The sequence below is a fragment of the Larus michahellis genome, chromosome Z, assembly GCF_964199755.1.
Source record: "Larus michahellis chromosome Z, bLarMic1.1, whole genome shotgun sequence".
In the NCBI taxonomy this organism is placed as follows: domain Eukaryota; kingdom Metazoa; phylum Chordata; class Aves; order Charadriiformes; family Laridae; genus Larus; species Larus michahellis.
This window is the reverse complement of record NC_133930.1, coordinates 12457709-12483504: the sequence shown is the minus strand read 5'-3', so window position 1 is coordinate 12483504 and position 25796 is coordinate 12457709. Positions and strand designations below refer to the sequence as shown.

At 46.9% G+C, this 25796-nt stretch overlaps 1 protein-coding gene across 5 annotated transcripts in view; it reads left to right on the top strand.

The window, feature by feature from the left end:
- PDZD2 (PDZ domain containing 2) overlaps positions 1 to 25796 on the top strand; it is a 214755-nt gene that overhangs the window by 142016 nt on the left and 46943 nt on the right. For 3 of the 5 annotated variants that reach the window (XM_074569808.1, XM_074569807.1, XM_074569810.1), the window contains 3 exons: positions 12722 to 12864; positions 13946 to 14078; positions 16159 to 16326. The exons of 1 other annotated variant lie outside the window; for it this stretch is intronic. In XM_074569808.1, coding sequence (XP_074425909.1) covers positions 12722 to 12864; positions 13946 to 14078; positions 16159 to 16326 — 444 coding nt within the window. Of the gene's footprint in view, positions 1 to 8964; positions 9145 to 12721; positions 12865 to 13945; positions 14079 to 16158; positions 16327 to 25796 lie in introns of those variants that run through there. One more of the 5 variants, XM_074569812.1, reaches the window with a different exon arrangement.

Genomic DNA, 25796 nt, shown 5'->3' with positions numbered 1-25796 from the left:
CAGCAGCTGGTTTTGGTTTTAAGACTTCAAAGCTGGTGGCAGAGCAGTATGAGTGGACATCTCATCACTAAATTCTGTTGAGGAAAGCATGGTTTTAAACATGGCCTCTGGATCTGTGACCCCCAGTACTATGGCAGGGTGGCGGTGATGGTGGTTGTTAACTCAAACTAATTTAACTTAAAGTACATTGGAGGGGCTAAACCAAATTTAAAAAAATGCTGCTCTTAAAGAAGTGTAATTGAGAAAACCTGCTCTTCCCATCAGTGAGACGTGTTGGGTTGCATGGTGCAACAGGAAGGGGAGGATGTTTGTGTATTCTTTTTGCAAGCCTTGTCATTGCAGTCGTTCTGAAAGAGTTTATAAATAAAATAATAAAAGGTTAAAAATAAATAAATAAATCCTTCAGTATTTTGAAAGCTCTGTTCCACATAAAATCTTCTTGAGTCTGTTCTGAAGATGTTTAATTAAACATATGTTATAAATAAAGATGATCAGAGTTTGTCTTGAGGAAGTGGAAAGCCAAAGTGTGTGTGTGTGTGTGTACATACATATACATACATACATATATATATATATATATAAAAGAAACTCTTGATCCAGAGCCATCTCATGCTAGTGTTACCTTGATGTTTTGAGTCAATTTGGTCTGAGAAGTAAGTTGTTAAATTCAGAACATATATGTATCAATGTGAGCAATAAATACATTTTTAATGCAAAGCATATACAAGGTGGCTTTGTAAAACGTAAAAGCGTAGTTGAGTCACTGGAAATTTAAGAGCTATAATCTGCTCAGTTGTGGTGTATCTGTCAAGAAGCCTGTTGGGAGGCACAGTCATTTAGTAAAATTGCTTCTCTCTCTCTCCTAATATTTTTTCCCCCGTTAATATTTTGCTTAGAGATATGACCTCTGTATGTGTCAGTATTAATTACATTTTCCTGACATCTGAATGAGGAGAAATGTGAATAGCTGGAGCCTGAATAGCATGCCTTGCTCGTCCTTTGCTTTTTAAGCACGAGGGGCCTTACAGAAGCTCATCACTTTAGCATCCATGGGGTAGCTGCTATAGGAGTAATGAGCACCTGATTTCAGCTTTTTAATAAGTATTGAATACTGATTGTGAATAAAATTTTAAAAATTATTTGAACCCTGAAAAAAAAATAAAAATATATATAGGCAAGGAGTAAAGACACTTGGGAGCCGCAAATCTCACTTTCAGCTCTGTTTTGAAAGCGTGACCTGGCACTCAGGCATGTGAGATCCAGTCGTGTCAGGAGCCTTTTGAAAACGGCATCCAGGATGTCGTGTCAGAAGCTGCAGCCTCCTTCCAGGCTTCAAAGCGCGAGCCAAACCTCTCGTAGCCGCGGGATGAGTTATCTCTTCCTGAGCGGGGACAGGGTGCATTGGGAGGGCTGCAGGCGAAGCGGCTCCATCTCTGCTGCCCTCCGTCCCTTGCCGTCTCCTCCATGCGTAGACTAATGGAATATCCAGGGCTCCCAGCCCTGCGCCTTTGGGGAGCGCTATATTCGCTTCGAGAGGACGAGAGCCAGCCTGCGGCAGGCTGGAGGTTGGCTGCAGGTGGGAGGAAAGGCTTCGAGAAGCTTCTCGGCAAGCGGCATGGATATTGGAGGACCACCCTGGCCTTCCCTACCGCCCTGGTCCTCCCCACCACTCCTTCCCTCTCCCCTGCCCCGGGACGCAGGTTGGGGAATTACTGAACCTGGAATATAGACTCCAGGAAACATCTCTTTTTCTCCCTGTAGAAAGTTAGTTTGAAGTTGCCGTAACACAAACAACGGGAGAAGAGGTTGGGTCATAGAATCATAGAATCGTTAGGGTTGGAAGGGACCTTAAAGATCATCCAGTTCCAACCCCCCTGCCATGGGCAGGGACACCTCCCACTAGATCAGGTTGCTCAGAGCCCCATCCAGCCTGGCCTTGAACACTTCCAGGGATGGGGCTTCCACCACCTCTCTGGGCAACCTGTGGCAGTGTCTCACCACCCTCAGGGTGAAGAACTTCTTCCTAACGTCCAGTCTGAATCGTCCCATCTCTAGTTTTAATCCATTCCCTCTAGTCCTACTATTACCTGATATCCTAAAAAGTCCCTCACCAGCTTTCTTGTAGGCCCCCTTAGGATACTGGTAGGCCACTATAAGGTCTCCTCAGAGCCTTCTTTTCTCCAGACTGAACAACCCCAACTCTCAGTCTGTCCTCATAGGAGAGGTGCTCCAGCCCTCTGATCATCCTGGTGGCCCTTCTCTGGACATGTTCCAGCACGTCCATATCTCTCTTGTAGTAGGGGCTCCAGAACTGGACGCAGTACTCCAGGTGGGGTCTCACGAGAGTGGAGTAGAGGTGGAGAATCACCCCCCTTGACCTGCTGGCCATGCTTCTCCTGATGCAGCCCAGGGTACAATTGGCTTTCTGGGCTGCAGGTGCACACTGACGGCTCATGTTGAGCCTCTTGTCTACCAGCACCCGCAAGTCCTTTTCTTCAGGGCTGCTCTCAAGCCAGTCACTGCCCAGCCTGTATCGGTGCTTGGGATTGCCCCGACCCAGATGGAGGACCCCAGATGGGGTCGAATCTGCATGTCTTCAACCACTGCTGTACTGAACCTGGCAGCCGGCTCAGGGCCGGTGCCCTGGGGATGCCGTGCTGGCAGTGCTTTTGAGGCATCCACGTGTCTTCAGTGTCGTCTGCTGTCAGGGCACCATCTCTCCCATGGGTGTGGGGTTGTCCTCCCTTTTCTTGCTGCCTGCTCCTAATACCAGCAATGCTGAGTCGCGAAACAAGAGGCGAGACGGATGCTGTTTGTCAAGTGAACCTGCCAGGAGATTCCCGTGTTTCTGGTTTGCGTGCGTGTGTCAGTCCCCTCCTTCAGGCTTGCTTTCATCTCCCAGATCTTGGTCTGTCTCTCCTCTGCACTTGGCGCAGCTATTGCTGTGTATAAAGATATCTGCCAGGCTGTTTGCTGGTGTGTAACCCTCAGTAAATATTGTACCTGTCAATTAGCAGGCAGCGTTTAATGTTTACAGGTGGTTAAGCTGTCCTGCAATATGTTTAGGATGAACCTAAATGGTGGTGGTGATTCGAAGCAGCAAGGCTGTGTCTGCCTGGCAGCAAGATCTGGAAGGTCTGCGAAGCAGACGTGACCTTGGAGAGGGGACCCAGGCTGGCTGCAGTGGGAGTCGTGGGCAGTGATTTGAGACCGGGCAATCTCTGAGCCGGAGTAATGATCCGTCACTTCCTGGGAAGATTGGGGAGCTTAAATGCAGAAATCAAAGTTTACTTCTTCCATTCAGCAGCCTGAAACGGGGCGGTGTTTTGTAGGCCAGTAATTACTAAGGCGCAGAAGAAAGAGTTGTGTGGGGAGGGGCTGCTGGAGTCAGCTGAAAAATGGCAAAGAAAAGGAAACTGTGGGGTTTCTTCACAATACACCAATTTTATGGTTTCATTGTGTTTAGCAGTAGGACAGAATCCCTCGGTTTTGTCTCAGTTTCTCTATCACGGTGTTTTTGGAAGAGCTGTGGACCACTTCCTTAGCTGTTCAGCCCCTCAGGAGTACCCAGGGGTGGCCAGGTACAGCGGGCACAGGCAGGGGTCAGAAGTAGGACTGTGAGGATTGTAAGGACCAGGGGTCACAAGTGTGTGGGGCGGGAGTGTTGTTTCCAAAGGAGACTTGACATGATCCAGACCTGGCTGGCGAGACAAGAGACAGAAGAAGCTGGGCGGGAGATGAAGTGCACCAGAGCAGACCGGCCGCCTTTGCTTCCTCCGGCCCCAGCGGGATGCTCTGAAAAGTCTTTAAAACACCACCCGTTAAAAGCGAAAACAAGACACCTCCAGAAACCCCGTGAATCCTCTTGCTTCTGTATGAGCATCCGGATTAGTAAGGGATTGAAATCCAGGTCCAAATTTAGCAGTCACTGGCGGAAACCGTGTAAAGAAGGCTGGGCAGAGTAAAAGTGCTGTAATAGCGAAGGGAGGCAGGTGGAGAGGGGCTGGGGGGGCAGCAGGTGGCATTTCCCCATGGGGAGAAGCTCGTGGCGTGGGTGGAGGAGTGCAGGGGGTGCACCAGCTGTCCCTGGCTGCTGGTGGCCCCGCAGCCTGGGGCCATGGTGGGATGGATGCCTTTCCAGGATGGAAACAAGTCAGCGTCTGGTGGCCCCCTAAGGTGTGTCTGGTGTTTTTCTGGAGTCGGTGTACCATCGTCTTCTTTTGTTCAGGCCTGTGACTGCTTTCTTATTGAGATGGCTTGTCTCAGGAAAGTCTGAATGCTTTTGAATTGCATTTTGCTTTGTATTTAGGAAGGGCTGACTGCCTTTCTATCACAATATTTACCAATTAGCATTGGTGAATGCCAGTCTTACCTTGCCTTTTGGTTAATGGAAAATGTTCCTTATCTTGCCAAGCAGAAGAGGAAGGCTAATGGCACGTTACAGGAATCAAAACATGAGGCTTGAAATAATGTACTGGCTTTAAGCATTTTACTTTTTTTTTTTTTGACGTGATGGAGGAAAGAAAGATTCTCATCCACTTGCTGTACCAAAATGAAAACCTTGCTGTGAGCAAGGTACTTACAAGGGTAAATACTGACAGCTCCACTGAAGCTACTGAAGCTAAGTTGCTTTATGTCAAGTTCTTTTGGCAACCTAAGCAGCAATTATTGTTTCATCAAGGCTTTTATGGGACTCCCATATGATGCATGTCTTAGACATAAATAACTCTGTTTTTAGTTTTTAATGTAGATACCTTTAGTCATGTAAAGGTCTTCCTCAGAATCTGTTTCTGTTCGTCTTTTTATCTATTGTGCTTGCTTCCAACTTTCATTAACACGAATCCTGGGGCTATCTACTGTCTTGAAGTTTTAATGTGCAGTGTGATAAGCACATCTTCCCTCTCTCTTGCCTGTTTTGGGTTGTAAACTCTCTTAAGGGACAAGGGCTCTCTTTTAATTGTAGCTGTACTGCGCTGACAAAACTTGGCCTTGCTATTGCTTGGGGTTTTAGGAGGCGCTTTGATGTATCTAGTAGTGAAATTACAGTTAATTTTTTTTGCTGCCAGTTATGTTCTGCCTTGCCATAAAAAAACCGTCGTCACAACTTTCTGTGGTTAAGTCTTACTCGCTGCCAAATTTTTTCAACTGACTTAAGATTTTATTTTTTTTTTGCCTTTCTTTGCTGAGAATTAAGCGATAGCTACAGCTGAGGTAGCTGTGAACAGCAGTCTGTCCTTTTAGTCCGTTTTTGGATTGAATTTTCCAGGGGCACAGTGGAGCGTTGGGCACAGAGATAGTCTGGCAATGGATGAGTTATAATGAGTTCGTTTTAGTGTGTTTTCTTGACCACGGGGTCCCCACACTTGGAAATGAGCTACCACCAAAGGCAGCACGGGTACGCACGAGGTTGTGTTGCGGGAGGTCTCAGCCACGTTCAGATATCACAAACCACAGGTGAGAGCACCAGCACGAAAGCATTTCCCACCTACACAGAAAGTGGTGGGTTGTTGTTTTTTTTTCATTTTGCGTATGGTATTGAAAATACAGCAAGCCCACAACTGGAATGCAAAGGACGGACTTTAGCTGAAATGTAAGTTCACACCATTTTATGTTTTAATCATTAAGTGCGAACGTTTGAAACCAAGTGGACGTGCCTAAAAATAGAGCTTGCGGTTTGCTTAGGTGCTGTAATGTTTCAGGTGCTGGTTGGGATTATAAAACTACGCACGCTTAATTTTTGAGGCAGGGCGCTGAAACCACTGAGCAAACCCAAAGGATTCCTGATGCCGACGGATGTAATACCAGTCCCCACCAGACACCCCTCTTTAGCTGACACGGCACCGTGGTGACTTGCTCTTGGATGGGCTTTAATCTACTGCGGGGGTGTTTTCTGAGAAGCTCCACGCTAACCAACCAACCGCTCCCAATAGCCCAGCAAGAGAACGAGACTGGGCAAGATACTTGAGGGAACGAAAACGCCTTGTAACCTTTAAAAGCCTGAGGTCCCCAGGGGTAATTACTGGGCCAACCCCCCTCCCCCCACAGGGCTGGCAATAGCTGAGAAATCTTTTGTCTGATCTCACCATAAAGCTTCAGCTGATGGCAAGAGGGGAGCAGCCCGGAGAGGTGCAATCCAGATGGTGATGGCTTGGGATGACAAATGACTCCAGCAGATTTTTTTGTAAGGGGCTGATGATGTAGTTCAGGTGTTTGCAATGGCTGATAAAATGTTCAAAGCCCTTGCCAAGGAAATGATGTCAATGAGCAGTCTGTCTCGGGAGATGGATCCCGGGGGGGGACAGTCTGCTTTAAATTGCAGAATTTTCATCCACTCTGCTGTGATGCCTGTTTTGTGTATTTTAATTATGTGTTTGTGTTTGGGGGAGGGTATGTTTTTGCTTTTGACTGTTCCCCAGGCTTTATCCCCTAGGACGCTTCTCTTTCCGTGGGGAAAATGCTTGCATTTCAGTGAAAGGATGCCAAGCGTCTGGCGGCCGTTTGTCCAAACAAGGGGACTTGTTAGATCAGCAGCGGACACTTGAATGCAATCGCAGTTGTGTCTGCGCTGCTGGCTCCTGCGTATTCTGAGGACACGGAAAGTTCACATGGTCAGCACTGTGTAATTCATATTAAGGGCTACTTGGGTTTTGGGGTTTGTTTTTTTCCCCTCTTTCAAGTGGTGTAGGAGACACCCACTGCGTGGCTTGCATCATCCAGAGGCAGCAGCCAAAGTGGCTTGCTGCTAAGAAACTTTCATAGGCAGTAGGGGTGGACAAAGAACTCCTGTCTTGGAATAACTTATTGATAAAGGCATGTAGATTTTTTTTGTCTTGCTTTTGATTTGTCATGGAGCTGTTTATCTTGCTTGTACGACAACGAAAACAAAACCCAAGGTAGTAGATGAAAGCAGGACTCCTGCTGTCAGATCAGTCTTAAAAATAACCTGGTTAAGATCAGATGAAAAAATATACTCATTATCCACTAATGAAATAATTGCTTTGTTAAGAATCTGCAAAAAATTTTGGCATGGTTTTCTGCTACTGAGTCATTCACACTAACATCTGTAATGTGAAGAGTGATAGCTTTTGACTGTATCTTGAGATGGACGCGTTTGAGCTACTCGCCTGGTATGTGATCGTGCAAGTTAATTCCCCAGCCACCGACCCATCTCTCCCACCTGCCTGCTGGGGAACGGGGACAGCAGGAGGAGGCACAGTTTGACCCAGAGTGCGGCAGGCAGCTGGGATATTTTAGATTTATCCCGCATCAGTGAGGGATGCTGGGGAGCGGTGTGGTCGCACAGGCACAGTGCGCACCCTGAGGATGCCGTACTGGTCGTTGCTTGAAGGGGAATTGCTTATGTACTGGTCTGAATGTGCTGTGTTGCTGTTTGGGAGGCTTTGTGCTGGTTTCGTGACACTTTTCAGCTGCGTTTGACCAGCGTGTTGGCTGGCAGCTCCTATCAAGCCCATTGTGGTCATTTTTTTTTTTTTTTTTTTTTTTTAAATGCATGAAACTTGTAACTTTCTCATAAGTGTCTTTTTTCCAAGACGGCTTCGTGGCCGGTGAGGAGGAGCTCGCTGTTTGCTTCTGCTGCTCCTACAGGGGAAACCTGTGAAGTTTGTAAGCAGGAACCTGACCCTGCAGGCAGGCAGTAAAAATCCGCGTTGAAATACGGAGGGAGGGAGACATCCCACGGGCTGCGCTAGGGCCCGTGGCAATCAGTGTGTGTCCACAGACCTTGTATGGTTATTGGTATTCTCATGGGGGTTTATCTCTGTTTCTATTTAAAAATTGTTACATATTTACACCAGGTTGGGCTGAATTGCTGCTATGACAGAAAGTGCTTCTTTTGTAGGCAACTGTTTTACATTTTCCATTTTACTGTCTGCCTTTTTAACTACTTACCGCGTTTCTGTTTTCCATTTGTTTACACCTTGCTCCTGCCAAGCTTTTCTTTAATACAAGATTTCAAAGCAATTTTTCCTTTGTATATATAGATTTGCAGCTTCTTGAGCACGCCACAGTCAAAATCAGTCAAACCCCTTTAAACTCCCCTGCAATTAGCCAGTGAAAGAAAAGGGGGGGAAGAACAGCTCAGTGTCTTATTTATTTATTTATTTACCAATTTATCTATCTATTTATTTATTTATTTTCCTCCACACTTGGAGGAAAAAAAATGTTCCTTTTTGTTTTATTAATGATGCGCTTATGAAATCGAGCGTTTGATGGTATGCACTTGGAGCAGGCAGAAGGCAAGCTTCCCCACGTCGCTGGCAGCGTGCTTCCTTTTTCTGATCTGTAGCGCGCTGGTTTGTGCCAGATGTGGGCTCCCTGCGAGCAGAGGCTGCCTGATGTACAATGGCTTCATGGTGGAGGACGGCCTGCGGGGACCCACTTGAAGCTGCCAGCCGAATTCTCTATTCTCGCTTGCGGTCTGTTACATAAGATGACCCATTTTTTAATTTTTTATTAAAGTTTTTATTTCTTTTTTGCTTGCGATTAATCCAAGTAGAATATTCATACTGTCTTTAAAAAAAAAAAAAAACAAAAAACAAAAACCAAAACATTTTAATTATTTGTAGCTGAGGCACTTTGAAGTTGATCAGCTGCAAGTGGAAAAATCTGGTCCAGAGGGCTGCCTGCTCGAAAGAGCCAAGTTGGGAGGAAAGTTGAGTCACCTGAGAATGATGTAACTGCAGAGAACAAAAATTAGCCATTAGCCCAGGGCAGCCTGACATGACCACTTGTGTGTCTTCTTGCTGTAGAGCGTTCACAGAAGTGAGGGAAGCGAAAAGACATAGGTCTGGAAGGGACTTCGAGAGATGACCCCATCTCATCTCCTCTGTTGGAGGAGAAATACTGGTCTGTGGTGTCCACGAAACCCTCCCATCGAGGGGGGGTCCACAGCCCCTTTGCATGGGCAGGTCTGCTGCCGCTCTGCGTCTACAAGCAAAGTCCAGGGGGTGGATCTGAGCAGAGTTAACATTTGCTCCCAGGAGAAGGGGATAAAATCTCTAAATGGGAATTTTGGCTTCTTATTCCTTTGATGCTCTCAAAGCAAGCGTGGATGTCTTTCTGAGAGTCCCGTCTTGGCCAAATCTCAGGGGAATTGCATGAAATTTTCTGGATCGTTCTATACAGGTAATCAGCTCACGTTATCTACTGAGCCCTTTGCACGTAGGTTTTCAAGAACCGAGCTTCGTTACTGTGACCTGCCTTTGGTTACGGGATGCAGCTTGGTCTCCTTAAGAGTGGCCTGAGCAGGGTGTCACCTAGTCCCTGGCTGTGACAGGTGCTGGTGTCACCTCTCTCTCTATCCTCGCTGAGGATGCCTGGCTGGACCAACATCAGCACAGCTCTGTGCTTTAGGCATGAAATGCTTTTGCACCGAGAGCTCTGGGTGCACGCGTGCAGATTTTGTTGTGTCGCTTGCGAACGAAGCTGGGGGGATTATTTTCGAGTTGTTTATAAACAAAGCTATGAGAATGTATTCCAAGAGGATGGAAAAGTTCAGATGTTGATAGGAATATGAAAGGGGCAGCGGCCAGAACTGTGCAGCTGACCAGAGGCCGCTCAGCAGTTAAACCCGTCCTCCTCTGCGCAGGGGTTGTGCAGGCTCCAGGGGCAGTGACATCAGACCTGCAAACTGCCAAATCTAGCTACGCTTGGAGCTTCTCTTGGGTATTGGAAGTCTCTGGAGCAGAGTGAATACACCAGAATCCTAGCTTTCGTTTAAAGACTAAGTGAGCTTGTAGTTTTTTTGTTTATGAAGGAAAGCTTGAAAATATTATCCTTCAATTTTTAATTTTTTTAAAAAGGCATGCGTCGCTCTGCTTTTTTTTTTCTTCATTATTTCTTTTCTTTTTTAAAGCATTTAGACTTTGTGGTGTTGAATGTTGGAATCTCCAATAGCTCAAGAAAACTGGTTTTAAGTCAAATGTAAATGCATTTACAAATCCTTGGGATTGGCAGAGAGCTTTACTATTAAGGCTTTCCTGTGATGGAGTCACATAAGATGCGCATTCAAACCAGCAGAATTTCCTAGCTGGCTGTCAAGTATCCCATGCTGCTCTGTGAAAAAAAGATAGCAACTTCGTGGGGAGGGGAAGAGGGTTCTGCTGAACACCCGCTTTCTCCAAGAGCCTTCAAGCAAAGCCTAGCAATCTGCTTTTCAATACTCAGCTTTTAAAATCTTGGAGTGACCTACCTTGGAGGTATGCGTGTATTGGCGGGGGGCGTTTGCTTTGTAGCACGTGGTTAAATGCAGAGCTATGAATGTTTTATGAAGAAGAGGGAAAGAACAGTGAGAGGGTCTGATTTCCAGTCGACGCTGAGTTGTTAATTCCCAGTGAAACATGTGCGGCTGACCGGTGGCAGGTAGCTTGAGGGACAGCCTTTTCTTACACAGGAGGTGGTGGCCGTGTCATTTGAAAATCAGTGAAAGAAATACATGTTTGGGTATGTGCCAAATGGTTTCGTTGTCTTTATCGTGGCTGCGTTCTGCTGTCCGTGTTCGGACTGAGTGATGCTGCGCTTCGCAAATGCTTCTGGTTTCAGTGGGAGTTCCAGGGGAATAAGGTGGTGCTTGCATTGAGAGCAGGGGAGTCTTGCCGTTTCCTACTATTAAGTGTTTTGCTATGTAAATGAATGTTTGAGAGTGGGTCAGTTAAGAATAAATTTGTGTTTTGTTTTCATTTTTTAGTAAGATGTGTGACAGTGAGGAGTGCTGAGGAATGCGAGCGCGGCTGCGCATCGTGGGCCTTTGCATAGCTCGCATTCCAAAACGCTGTTGCAAATCATTAAGTGCAACTTTATGACTGCATTGTTAAACTTTATTGGAGAGTCTGCTTCCGAACTGGATTTAACAACGGGACACTTGGAGTGGCATCTTCTGAGGAGAATAGAGGGACACCATTTCAGCCTGGGCTTGGGCTGGGGGGGGAGAAAGATTGTATTTCTCTGTTGTGCCATTTTCATTATGGATGCAAGGTACTTCATAGCAATAAAACCTCTCTGGAGCGTTCTCATGCTGTAGCTCAGTTCTGTTTTTTAAGTAGATAAATATAGTTGACTCTTGCCCCTGCGTTTAACACAGCATCTCATGTATCACTCTAATTAATCTGAGTATTCTCTGTCCTGACACGTCCTGTTATGTAGCAGGAGACTGGGCTTTTATCGGTGCATTGAGGATCCCAGTTAAACCTGTTGGGATATTGTCCATGTGCGTGACTTTCAAGTTAACAAATTACCCACAGGTGTATATGTTTTCAGGCTCAAACTTCTGGGTTACCTCTTAAGACACCTGGTTCGTTTTTCCTGTTTCTCCTACCTGTGGTCTAGGGGCTGTGGGACGTTATTATTATTTTTAACTTTGTTCTTAAGATAACTGGTGTAGATACTGACCTCTTTGTTCCTGTATCTGAAAAAGAATCATGTTACGTTGCGTTTAAAAGTTTCAGCATAGGCGCCCAGTGAACAGGTAAAAAAAGTACATTTTCTTCACTTAATAAAGGCTCTGATAAACAGTGTTGGCCTAAAAACTGCAGGTTGCTGCCGCAACCCTTGGGTTTGCTGATATATTTAGCAGTTCCCCTTCTCAGAAACAAGCAGCAATTCGTACGTGCTCTTCACAGTTTGGCATGAAATTTTAATCATCTTTGCTACTGGGGCGTTTGCGTACTGCGAGAACATTACTTGTGTGCAGAACAGACCCAGGCAGAAATAGCTGACCCCATGCCTGGTGACTGCAACACATGGCCTAAAAATTGCCTCCAAATTGCACATTTTGCTGCCTTGCAAGCTTGAAAACTTCCTGGGGTTCCTCGTAATTCTGTTATACTGGTTCTTCCCCTCTCCGAGAGAGTCCTGGCAATCGCCGTAGGTGTCTGGCTGGGCTTGCTTGCTTGTTTTCCTCTTTCCTTTTTTTTCTCCGCTGATGTCTGCCACGCTTGCGCTTCCTTCTGCCCAGTCCTGCTGGTAGGGCTCACAGGAACTAATTCTTGTTCTGTGTTTTGTATTGGTCCGGAGTTTGTAAAGCACTTTTTGGATAAATATTTATAATAATTATAAAAAGAAAAAAGAAAAGATGTCCTAAGCATTGCTTATTACCTTGCTTATACTGAAAAGTTATTCTCTGCGGTGGGTAAATTTGTTATTTACAGTCTGTACAATAGCTGTCCAATCAGAAATATTTGATTGGCAGCTGATTTGAAGCTGGTATTTTCTTTCCTAATGCCTCAAACCCTGCAAACCCCTCCAGAGAGGGAAATGCTGCCGTGTGATGCCAGCCTGGTCCCTGCTGCAGTAGCAGCTGCGCTACCCGGTGTTTAAGGCTCCCCTTGAACAACGTCTTGCTCCTCTGCAGCCCTGCACAGCTCATCCTTGAGTTTTGGCGAAGGGGTTTGAGGTCGCTGGTTGCTTCGGGAAGGATCAGGGCATTGAGAGCATCACCTCTGCGTGGCTCAGAAAAGCTGCAAACGACCCTGCGAGGAAACCTCTACATGCTGACCCTGCTCTGTGCTGCCTCCTCCTTTCTGCCTCCTTTGCTCGGACCACAGCTAACACAGCAAAGCTCGGCAAAAAAACACCCGTATAGCTTGAGCTATACAGATGTGTGGTGGTGGGCAGCAAGGTGCTAAATAGCTCCCTCCTCTAGCATCCCAGCCCTCTCTCACTGTCCAAATCCAAATTCAAGGGCTCTCTGCACGTTTTCTCTCAGCGAGAAGGTTGCCGCATATGGAAGATGCACATCCTGAAAGGGACGGACGGGTTGGGAATCCAGATAACGGGAGGCAGAGGGTCGAAGCGGTCCCCTCACAGCATCATCGTCACCCATGTGGAGGAAGGCGGCTCCGCACACAGGTGAGGCGATGGCAGTGCCTGCGCGGGAGTGGGTGTGCTGGCGCATCCGTGGCCACGGCTGGTAGCCAGACTCATGAGACAGGCGTAGGGGTTTTGCCCTCCCAATGTGTGAGGGTGAGAATATGGCATTTTTGACTTAAAAACTTCTTTGTGATTTTGGTCACGGAATCTTCTTCCGGCTTGTTTATTCTAAACTATGGACAGATCAAACACTTGGTGATGGAGCCTGATGGCTTGTGGGGCTTTTTCCCGAAGTCTCTTTTTGGAAGATGGGCCCTTTCCACGGGATCCGTGAGCAGTGGGTGAGTGTGGGTCATGCGGCCCAGGCTGCTCACTTCCAGCCTGGTCCTGCTCCCTGATGAGGAGATGGGGCTCACTGCTGCTCCATAACCATCTCTGGTGGGTCACGGAGAAGGTTTGAGGGGTCTCAGCCCTATAAAGAGGGTGGTGTGGCTCTGATTGTAACAGTAATTTCCTGGGGGCATCTTTCTGAGCCACTTTTTTTTGGCAAGTAACACTGCATCAAGGGAGGTGATTCTACCCCTCTAATCCGCTCTGGTGAGATCCCACGGTCCCACCTGGAGTACTGTTTCCAGCGCTGGAGACCTCAGCACAGGAAGGACATGGATCTGTTGGAACAGGTCCAAAGGAGGGCCATGAAGATGATCAGAGGGCTGGAGCACCTCTGCTATGAGGACAGGCTGAGAGAGTTGGGGGTGTTCAGCCTGGAGAAGAGAAGGCTCCAGGGAGACCTTATAGTGGCCTTCCAGTACCTAAAGGGAGCCTACAGGAAAGATGGGGAGGAACTTTTTATGAGGGAGTGTAGCAATAGGATAAAGCGTAACGGTTTTAAACTGAAAGAGGGGAAAGTTAGATTAGATATTAGAAAGAAGTTCCTGGAACTAGGTGATTTTTAAGGTCCATTCCAACCCAAACTCTTCTATGATTCTATGACTGATGCAAGCTTAGCATCAGCTGGGTCATGTGTTGTCCATGTCTCCATGTCGTACTGTGTGCCACGGGAGCCCGGCACTGGGGAAGGATTGCCCTGCAGCTCCACGTTCCTGCTCTGTTTCCGCAGGGACGGCAGGCTGATGGCGGGTGACGAGCTCCTCATGATCAACGGGCAGTCGCTGGTTGGGCTCTCCCACCAGGATGCCGTGGCCCTCCTTCGCTCGGCCGCTGGCCTGGTGCAGCTGGTGGTCGCTAGCAAGGTATGGTCCTCTCCTTGGTGGTCTCCACAGGAGTTTGTGCAAGTGCTGCGTGGAAAGGGCATGTTTTTTATAGAGAATCACATGCATACATTTGCTCCCCTAAATTTAACTCACAGTTATGGGAAATATATCAGTAGCTGCCATAAATCTGTGGCAAATCCACAGGGTATAGACCAACTTAATTATTTGTTTGTATTGCCACTGTCGTTCAGTGTGCAAATGAGTCTGTATTTATTCACGCAGATGTTACTTAAGTTTTGGCCAAAACCATTTTCTTAAAATACAAGGTAAATAAAGCAGGCTGTTCTCAGCCTCTTCTGCTTCCTGCCCGCCTAGCCTCATAGCTCTCATCTCTTGTCCGATCTGTGTGCCTGAGGTCTCTTGATGATGATCTTTTGGCTTGAGTTCCTTATTTTGTCCTTGTTAATAGTGTGGAGTGAAGCTCTTACAGGTAAAGGAGCATGAAATTTCAGGGAAATGAGAGTGGAACTCATTTATCAGTCGGGCTCTTCGTTCTGCTTTCATTGCAGGAGATTGAGGGGATATTACACAACATTTTTTCCTTTGTTTAAGAAAATCCTGCCCACTCCTGTTTCCTCTCATCCCCGGGCCACAGCCTCCTGCTCCCCTGCTGGGGCTGATGCAGGCACTTGGTGGGTTGCCAGACGGCTCCCAAAAGCACCCAGGGTCTCAAAGAAGTACCTGCCCCCATGATGGGGCCATCAGGGCCTTTGAGGTAGTGGCAGGAACATCTTGGGCCAAAGAGACCTCTTGTAAACCTGCATTTCCAGGTGGAACGTGCTGTGTCAGCAGGCCACTGTATCAGTATTTTAAAAAATTTTTCTTAGCTACTTCTTCAGTTTGCCCCAGCCAACCTGATGCAGGTTTCTGTGGGTTTAATGTCTGGATGCTCTTATGTTCGTGTTTTTCAAGAAGAGGCTCTGTCCCACCGTATTAAAAGTGAAGAGCCTATAACTTCTCTAATGTCTCAGTTAGACAGTGAAGTTCATTGAGGACCTTCTCCAGGCTCACAGCCTGCTATTAAACCCACCAGGGTTTATTCTGGAAACAACACGCTTTGACCTGAAGTAGGTACGTTTTGTATTTCCTTTAGACAATTGGACACTCTGCCAAAACGCAAGGCGGTAGACTGCATGAATTTCTCCCTAGAATTACTTGCTTGTTCATGTGATGACTGCATCGCAAATAATCAGCGCTAATAAGCTCACAGCCTAAAACTCCACGTTCCTGGGGAGGCTGTGAATCTGTTTGGCCCAGGCTCTGTGCGCTTGGACAGTTTTCGTGTCCCTGGGAGGAGGGCTTGGAAAGGCAAGCGGTGAGGAATCCAGCCCGTGCCCTGTTCCAGGCAGCCTCAGAAAAGGTGTAAATAGGTGAAGTGTTCCCCAGCAGCTCCCTCGGGGCGTTATTTGTCGGTATGGGAAAGCAGCCTTGCAGTTGGGCCTGGTGAGCGCTCTTGAACGCAGGATTTGTTCTGAAATCAATGAAATGAGAGTCTGTCTGGCCGCTGCTTTCGGCTGATGCCCGTGTTTGCTGCCTGGAAAAGGTGTCAAAGACTGGAAACAGGTCCTGAAACATCAGGACTGAGCTGGTAGAGGATCAGTGGGTCAGTTTTCATTTTGTTCTCTGAGGTAGGGTGTATTATTCTTAAGCGTGTAGATAGATAAATGTGTGACAGGAACATCTGCGTGGAGGGAGCAGGAGCACAGAGTGTGATTTGGGATGCAATGAAATGAGTAATGAGGTCTGTGAGTCTGCTTGCAGTGACGTTTAATAAACCCAGGGTGGGGAGGAGCAGGCTGCTGGGGAAGTGTTTATTTTAAATTATCCTTTATGAAATCTAAATGTTTTAGACGTGTATTGGCCTGTGTTTACTATATATCCACTTCAAAACCAGGTCTGCTTTTTGTAACTGAACCATTAAAGTTTGAGCACATGGAAGCGCGTAGTGAGGGGGGGATTACCAGGGAGCTCTCACTGGGCAGGTGAAATGGAGCGGTTTCACCGTGACTTCGGTGGTTTTCTGCACGCGATGTAACATGTTTTGTTGTCTCTTGGGTAGGAATCTGCTGAAGGGGATTTTCTGAAGTACCCATCTACCAGTTTGCCAGACTTGCTTAGCACTTGCTCAGTCCAAGACTCTGTCTCTTACACTGACAATAAGGAAAACGAAGAGCCAGAAGACGACGACGTGAAAGGAGTGAATGTCTCTCCTGAAAAACTGGTCACTGTAAGTGTGGCTTTGCTGTGACGGTTTTGCCCTCTCCCTTGACGCCCACTTGCGTCTCGTCACATTCTCCTACAGCCTGGCACGGAGCGGGTCCTCGGGACGGGGCAGTGCCACCCAGCCCGTCTTTGCGTGGGACGTGGGTGACAAGCTGAAAGGGGGATGGCACCTACCACGGCATCTGCTGTCTCTTGCTACTGCGCGGCAGCAATGCAGCAGCACGGGGAGCAGGAGCTCTCGTGTCCTCCAAGCTATGTGGCAACCGTGGCTTTGTTTTTCTCTCTGCTGTTGGATTGTTTTCCACCCACTTCCACTGCTTTTATTGGACCTGATGCAAAGTCTCTCGCAGCGCTTACGCAGTAACACGCTCTTCTTTCCCCTCCTTTTGTAACTCAACTTCTTTAACAGTTTATGATCCAAGTCTTCAAGTTTTTATTTGCTCTCTTGACGCCAACAGACACTTTTTGGGGGTGGGGTATGAAATTCTGGCTGTGAACTGTAACTGAAGTTTTCCTGAATAAATGCTGCCCGTTGATAATCTCACTTGAGTTCCCTTCAGGGCTGCATTAAGCAGAGATTAAGTGGATTATTGTTATTTATTTGTAATGTAGCAGCTCTCTGAAACTTCACTGGTGTTCTGGGCCTCCGTTGTATTGTACAGACAAAGAATAAAATGATGTTTGCTATTCTAAAGAGCTTGCAGGCTGGTTTTCCAGCGAGGGAAAGCAGGTGGATTCAGTTGAAGTTTTTATCTTTTTTTTTTTTATTTTATTTTATCTTCTTGTCTTTTTTCCCCCCTCTTTTCTGCGGCAATTATAATAAATCTCTTAAACCTTTGGATGGCTCAGACGTGATACTGGTTTGGTGATTTGTTCTGATTTCATATTCTTATGCTTTCCCTTCTCCGAGCAAACCACCGCTCCCGAGGACGAGTCTCGCACTGTAGTCTAACCGATGCTGGTGCTCACTTCATACCTGCCTGTTATCTGTGACTTTCTTTGAGTCTGGGCTTGTAACAATCCTCACTCTCACACACCTCTTTACTGTGACAAATTTTGTCATTTCTGTCTTCTCTTCTATGTGCTGTGGTGCCTTCTTTGCGGGGGGAAAGGAAAAACAAATAAATCAGGGATGCTTAACGTGCTGGTGACAGTGTAGTGTTTGTGTGCTAACTTGAGTGGGCACCTAAGCATTCTTTCGTCTATCAAAGTACTTTAAATTCTTCTATATATCATGTTTCAAATTCTGGTAATTTTCATAAGGCTGTGTCTCAGCAACACTGAAACTTAAAAATAAGTTTTGTCAAAACTTAATTAATTATCTGTGGCTTCAGGATGCAGCTCCCCAGCATTCCAGTGACTCTTTCGGCACATGCTGGGAGTTACTTGTCACTTGGTTGGCTCCTGACTTTCCAGCAAGGCTCTGCCTGGTTTTCAGCATTCTGAAACCCCTGTTTTCAAGGCACTCTGCAGCCTGGAGGGGGCACACTGTAGAGTGTAGACCCCTTCGGCTCTACCCACAGCGTGATCCAGCCTCATCAGACCAGGGTAGCCTGCCAGGAGAGCTGAGCCGGGCTCTGCAAATCCTACGTGCCACCAGGCAGGACGTAGGAAGGTAAATGTATGGAAAAGATAAACCTCAGACATGGCTTCTTTGTACCTGGCAAGAGGCCAGGGGGGACTTCCTATAGCAAAGCTTAGAAGTTGATTTCAAGGTCAGAATGAATGTGAAGCATCACATGATTTTATTTTTTAAAATATATATATATATATAAAAAAAATTATAGAATTATAGAGTTGTTAGGGTTGGAAGGGACCTTAAAGATCATCTCGTTCCAACCCCCCTGCCATGGGCAGGGACACCTCCCACTAGATCAGGTTGCTCAGAGCCCCATCCAGCCTGGCCTTGAACACTTCCAGGGATGGGGCATCCACAGCTTCTCTGGGCAACCTGTGGCAGTGTCTCACCACCCTCATGGTGAAGAACTTCTTCCTAACGTCCAGTCTGAATCATCCCATCTCTAGTTTTAATGCATTCCCTCTAGTCCTACTATTACCTGATATCCTAAAAAGTCCCTCACCAGCTTTCTTGTAGGCCCCCTTAGGATACTGGTAGGCTACTATAAGGTCTCCTCGGGGCCTCCTTTTCTCCAGACTGAACAACCCCAACTCTCTCAGTCTGTCATCATAGGAGAGGTGCTCCAGCCTCTGATCATCCTCGTGGCCCTTCTCTGGACATGTTCCAGCACGTCCATATCTCTCTTGTAGTAGGGGCTCCAGAACTGGATGCAGTACTCCAGGTGGGGTCTCACGAGAGTGGAGTAGAGGCGGAGAATCACCTCCCTTGACCTGCTGGCCACACTTCTCCTGATGCAGCCCAGGGTACAATTGGCTTTCTGGGCTGCAGGTGCACACTGACGGCTCATGTTGAGCCTCTTGTCTACCAGCACCCGCAAGTCCTTTTCTTCAGGGCTGCTCTCAAGCCAGTCACTGCCCAGCCTATATCGGTGCTTGGGATTGCCCCGACCCAGATGGAGGACCTTGCACTTGGTCTTGTTGAACTTCATGAGGTTGCCATGGGCCCACCTCTCCAGCCTGTCAAGGTCCCTCTGGATGGCATCCCTTCCCTCCAGCGCATCAGCCGCCCCACACAGCTTGGTGTCGTCGGCAAACTTGCTGAGGGTGCACTCTATGCCACTGTCCATGTCGCTGATGAAGATGTTAAACAAGACCGGTCCCAGTACTGATCCCTGAGGGACTCCACTTGTCACTGGCCTCCACTTGGACATGGGCCCATTGACAGCCACTCTGTGGGTGCGGCCGTCAAGCCAATTCTTTATCCACTGAATTGTCCATCTGTCAAAGCCATATTTTATCAGCCTGGAGACCAGGATGTCATGCGGGACAGCGTCAAAGGCTTTGCTCAGGTCCTGGTAAATGATGTCAGTTGCTCTCCCCGTCTATTGATGTTGTGACCTTCTCATAGAAGGCCACCAGGTTTGTCAGGCACGATTTGCCCTTGGTAAGCCGTGTTGGTTGTACCCAGTCACCTCTTTGTTATTCTTCTGCCTCAGCAGTGCCTCCAGGAGGATCTGCTCCATAATCTTACCAGGCATGGAGGTGAGACTGACTGGCCTATAGTTCCCTGGTTCCTCTTCTTTCCCTTTTTGAAAATGGGGATTATGTTTCCCCTTTTCCAGTCAGTGGGAACTTCACCAGACTGCCATGACTTTTGCAATATAATAGAGAGAGGTTTAGCAACCTCATCTGCCAGTTCTTTCAGTACCTGTGAGTGTATCCCATCAGGTCCCATGGACTTGTTCACTTTCAGGTTCATCAGATGGTCATGAGCCTGATCTTCACTTGCGATGGGCAGTTCTTTCCAATCCCTGCCATTGTCTTCTGTGACTCCGGGAGTGTGGCTGGAGCCCTTGCCAGTGAAGACTGAGGAAAAGAAGTCGTTGAGGACCTCGGCCTTCTCCATATCACTTGTCACCAGCTCCCCCGTTTCCTTTCTGAGGGGGCCCACACCCTCCCTAGTCGTCTTCTTACCATTAATGTACCTATAGAAATTTTTGCTGTTTCCCTTGATCTCCTTGGCTAGATTTAATTCTAACTGAGCTTTAGCTTTTCTCACCAGGTCTCTTGCTGTTTGGACAGCTTCCTTATATAACCCCCATTCTAGCTGTCCTTTCTTCCACTCCTTGTAAAGTTTCTTTTTGTGTGACAGTCTGTCCAGGAGCTCCCTGTTCATCCAGACAGGTCTCCTAGCATTCTTTCCTGCCTTCCTCTTTGTCAGTATACTTTGCTCCTGGACACAGAGAAGGTGATCCTTGAATACTGACTAGCTGTCCTGGGCCCCACTTCCCTCTAGAGCTTTGTCCCAAGGCACTTTGGCCAGCAGATCCCTGAAGTGATCAAAGTCTGCATGCCTAAAGTCCAGGGTCGTAAGCTTGGAATATATCCTCCTAGTTGCCCTGAGGATCTTAAATTCTGTCACTTTGTGGTCACTGCAGCCAAGGTTATCCCTGAGCCTCCCATTGGTCACCAGCCCTTCCCTGTTGGTGAGAACGAGGTCCAGCATAGCACCTTTTCTTGTTATTCCTCTACCATTGGGAGGAGGAAGTTGTCATCTATGCATTCCAGGAACATCCTGGATTGCTGGTGCCTGGCTGTGTTGTCCCTCCAGCAGATGTCAGGGTGGTTGAAATCCCCCATGAGGACCAGGGCCTGTGAACGCGAAGCCACTTCTGTCTGCCTACGGAGGGCCTCATCTGCCTGACTCTGCTGGTCGGGTGGCCTGTAGCAGTCCCCTACTGTAACATCGCCTTCCCCTATCTTCCCTTTAATCTTAACTCATACACTCTCAATGAGCTCCTCGTCCTTCCCCATGTGGAGCTCCATTGATTCTAGCTGGTCACTGATGTAGAGGGCAACACCTCCTCCCCTCCTACCCTGCCTGTCCTTCCTAAAGAGCTTGTATCCATCTATCCCTACATTCCAGTCATGGGAATCATCCCACCAAGTTTCAGTAATGGCCACTATGTCATGGCTTTCCAGCAGCATGACATATATATATATATTCATATAGATTATTGCAAAATTGCTTTGGAAATTACAGTTCTTTGCAGCTCCCGCTCTCTTGATGATACTCATGTGTTTTCTCTTTCATATATCTTCCATTGTATTTATACTGTAGATAAGGGATGACAGTGTGACTGGTAATTGAAGAAGGAACTAAGCTGGGCTATTTTTAATCAGTACAAATGTAATTGTTTTAGACTTCCAGGGTGGCTGGTACTCAAGGTCTGGACTAGGTAACTGAGACTGTGGTCTTAATTTAACTGTCAGACCTCATAGATTTGAAACCAATTCTCAACCCAGCTCTGGCCAGGAGTTACCTTTCTCACCACCAGTTTCTAACCTCTGACAAGAGGTTAATGAATTTTCTTGTTTACTGTGCAAGGCTTCGTAGACAGTTAAAGGGATGCTGTTGGGTGCTGGGTGATTAGGTAACAACAATTAATTAAGAATGATTTATCATCAGCTGATGCTTCACTGTCCCTCTGCTGACCAGTGTAGAAGATACCACAAAACTTGCAGGAGCTCTTAATGTTGCCCAGAGTCTTCTTTCATTAACTTCGCTATGGATATAGTTCAGTGTTGAGTATTCAGAATCCTAATTTATAGATCTGATGGACTTGCTATTAATGCCTTAGCACCTGATTGCTTAAAGGCTGAAGCAAGCACCGTCCTTGGGTGCAGATGGGTCAGTGTTACCTCCAGGAGCTCTGCAGAGCCCTCCTGAGAGACAGAGACCCTCTTGAAGCTCACATACGCATAGTGAGGTGTTCAGTGAAGTCCTGTGTGAATTCAAAGGGACACTGCCAGGCAGAAAAGATAATCACTTGGAACTTAGGTATATATTCAAATCTTCAACCTTGTAGATACTCAAAACCCATCTGGACCCAGCCCTTAGCAACCTGGTCTAACTTGTCTCTGCTTTGAGATGGGGGCTGGACCAGGGACCCCCAAATGTCCCTTCCAACCTGCCTTACTCTACAATTCAGTGAATAAAATAATAAAAAAGAAATAAATAAATCTCTTTTCTAGGGGCTGAATGTTAAAAATTTTCCCTGTGAGCAAGTTCTTTAAAACTCTTAGGTTCTGCTCCAGTGTTCGCAGCTAGGGAAATATAGTCTGAGCTAATCACCTTCCCCAGGATACAGCAGAAGAGTTTAGTGACACTTGAAAACTGTAATTTGAGAGAAAGATCACTTGTAAGTCTTACTTGATAGGCCACTTGCTGTGTTTCATTAATAAAAATTTCGTAATACAATATAATTGGACCTCTGTTCTTACACAGTCTCCTTATGTAAAGCCCTGTTTAACATGAAACATCCCTTAAAGTCCTAACTTTAATAAAACTCTTTCTGCCAGGCAGAAAAAGGATTACATTATATGCTTAAAGTGCATTTCTTTTAGAGCTAGTTTGGCCAAAATGTTCCTTAACTTCAGATATAGACTTCTGGGCCACAGAGTCGTCTTGTGTTAAATTGTCCTGAGGCACTTTGGGGATTTTAAGCTCTCCCTCCAAATCCATATTTTGCCTTGTGCAGTTGATATTGCTATTTTAAAATGTCATTATTTATGTCGAAGTGAAGTAGGATGATATGACAGTATTTGTCTTTGACGATTTATTTTTAATTCTAATTCACTTTTCCTAGTACTTCTATTGCTTGAAATTGAATCTGTCACTGTACTGCTGGCTGGCGGAGCAACCTGGGAAATCAACTCTAAAGGGAAAGCAGGTCTACCAAGAATTTGCAAAGCATTTGATGAATTTGGGGCATTTGTGATCCCCAGACAGAGGCGCATGTACCATTCTTAGTTGTTTCAAAGTTTTTTACCTTTTTTTCTGCTGGTGCTGTGTTGTTCAATATATGATGATCTGAGTACCGTATTTTTGAAGGGTTCAGCTTCAGTGACCAGCTTCATATTAGTGCGCTGAAATCCCCAAAAGTTACTAAAGGGTATCAGCCTCTTGATCAGTAGTTGCTGGAGGCAGGGAGGAAAGCCTGGGGACTATTCTCAGGCTTTTCTGTAGGCATTCTGTGCTTTGCTTAATCGTGTGCCCTCCCTGGGGCGTCCGCTGCTCGTGATGCTGGAGGCAGGACCCTGAGCCAAGTCTATTCCGTGCAGAACAGAATTTTAGAAAAGAGAAATTTCTTATGTGGGAAAGGAGGTCATCGCTATCCCTGCCTGTTGGGGGGGAGCTGGGAAGGGAGCCTATTTCCCTCCCCGTGCCCAAGCCCACCACGCAGGCGAGCCCCGGGGAAGTGACCTCTGGCAGCATCCCTGCCTGCGGGACCCTCTGGCTGAGGGATGGAGAAACCCTTTTGCTCATGTTTAATCAACTCGCGTTGACCTGAAGTACCTTCATGCAAGCTGTGGGTGCGTTGCATGTGGAGACGGCTGTGACCCAGCAAGGTCTCCATCCTCCTACACGTAACAGAGACAGGATGTCTCCGGTTAAAGGTTTCTTGCATGATCTGGGTTTCCTTAGCCCTGCCAAAACCTACTTGTGTTTTTTTGCAAGGCATGCAGCTGAAAGTGGACAAATAAACCTGTTCTGTGAGTGTGCAGAAATGCATTTGTTAACACCCCCCCCCTTCCCCATTTTCATATTTTATCTGAGCTGAGGACTGATTAGTTATTTTCTCTCCTGAGCCTTTCTGTCTTACTGGGGAATCCATATGTAATTACCTGTAGCCGTGCAAGCATAATAAGGAAGAGGATAACAATGCTGTAAGTTTAAAAACACTCTTGGGGTCAAAAGTTCTTCTGGAAACACTGGGAGAGAATTTCAGAGAAAGCATTAGCACCGAGAAGGAACAGGAAGCATAACTCAACAATTAAATGTGCGCAGAGCGCGGGGAGGGACCCTCATTACTTGGAGGACTTGAGCGTTCGTTCCCATTAGGGCACTGCAGTCTCCAAAGAGGTTGCTGAAACACGTCTCACTCCTCAAACAGTACCGCATGGCTGGGAAAAAAAAGCAAGAAAGAGCTTTTGCTGGCAGAAATCTGCTTTGCGATGAAATGCTTTACTTGGCGGGGGGGGGAGGAGAAGATGAAGAGGTTGGTGTGAGGCTCGGTTGTGGCCAGCCCTTGTCCTGGAGGAGGGTTTAATAACTCCTTTCCTCTTCATGGTGAGGGCTGGCAATGTTCGCAGATCCCGCCTCGTGCCAGGTTGCCCTTGGAAGGGGCAGGCGAGGGCAAGGACCGGCTGCATCGTCCCATGGCTTGGAGCTGCTGTAAAGGCTGCATTTGTTGAAAGTCTGGCAGCACTGTAGCTTTCTTGTACAGAAGGACAGTCTTGTCCAGCATGTCCGTGCGTCTGTGCCCGTGCAGTGCCCTTCGCTCATGCTGTGGCTGAGCAGACACGCTGGGTCCTACAGTGACTCCAGAGGACTGGGGAAATGCAAGTTTTTAGACTAAATGTGGTTAGGAATTTGGGGCAAGAGAAAATGACAAAATGTTTGGGGACCAAATCTTGTTCGCCCAATATGTCTGTTCTTCTTGTGCTGTTTCCAGAAGCCTTATCATATTAAAATAAGCAATTGCAATTCATCATATTGCCAGGGGGATGCTCAGTGACGGGCTGATGGTGGTGGTGTGGCGCTGGCAAGGGCTTGGGGAAGGTGTGGGCACACATCCCATGAGTGTGGGGTGGGAGGAAAAGTGGTGAAAGGCCCCCGGGCAGGCAGCGTCATTGAATTACTGTTTTTCACACATTCTGAAATTCACCTGTCAGGGAGACAGTAACGCAAATGTGTTCTTCAGGTCAGGAGGGAGTTCCTCAGCAGCAATCGCGTCCTTCCGTGTGCCTGGCTCCCAGCCCTTCTGGGACACTTTCTACTGCCTCCGTGTTAAAGGCAAGCCCAGAGAAAACTGTTTCGCCCAGGGGCTGGTGCTCTGATGTGTTCCTTGTAGACGTGATGCAGCCTAGAAACTGTGAAATATCTCCTCTGGCTTGGACTGGTGGAAGATAACCTTTTTGGCTTGACCATAAATATCAGTGTAGACAATGCCCAGAGTTAGAATTTTTGCTCTTCCCATGTGATATGTTTGAAAGCCAAGTCAGTGGAGTAATAGAAACACAAGTTTATCTACAGTACAGGTTCTGCGTGGCCTTTGTTTTTGTGAATGAGGGTTTTTCCCATAAAGCAACAGATACAGTACAGGCTGTCTCTCCTTTGGCTGTTTGGATAACCGCCCAGTTTTGAAGGAGATGAACTGCCTTTAACAAGCTAAAAATAACCCCCTCATGGCACTGGAACGAGAGAGATGCTGTCACAGCCATGCGGTTCACATACATTAACAGAAGCATGATAAAGGCTGTAGGGTTTGAGAGTTAGTGTCAACGTCATATCGTTACCTCTGCCGTTTATTTATCTGCAAATTCTTGAGCACGTACACAGTCCAGTCTTGGTTGATCTGGGCTGAAACTCATTTGAGATCTGCCGCGCTTGAATAAATGCAGCCTATATAATACATGAGGCTTCAGCTCCCTGATTCAGGTATGGAAGACACTTAATGCTTACATATTCCATATCCTCTCTTGTGCTTAGGATGATATAAAATGTGGGTTTGGAGCTGAAATCCAAAGCTCTCCACCAGCTGTGTCATGGGAACACTCTTTGCAGCTGTGGGTTGACTTTGGTATTAGGAAGATCTTGCTTCATTCTCAAGGGGGTTGTTTATTTTGAGGACTGTTTATTGCTTGCTTTGTCCCTCATCATGAGTAAAAAGGTTGTAATTTAAAAAAAAAAAAAGGCAGAAGCAGTTTATTGTTTGTCATGATGGATAGACTCTGGATTCGTGCTAAGCCGTGAACTGAGCATTTATTAAAGAAAATAATGGAAGAGCTGGACCAGCTTTCGCACAGCTTGAGTTCCATGTTTGCCCCTTC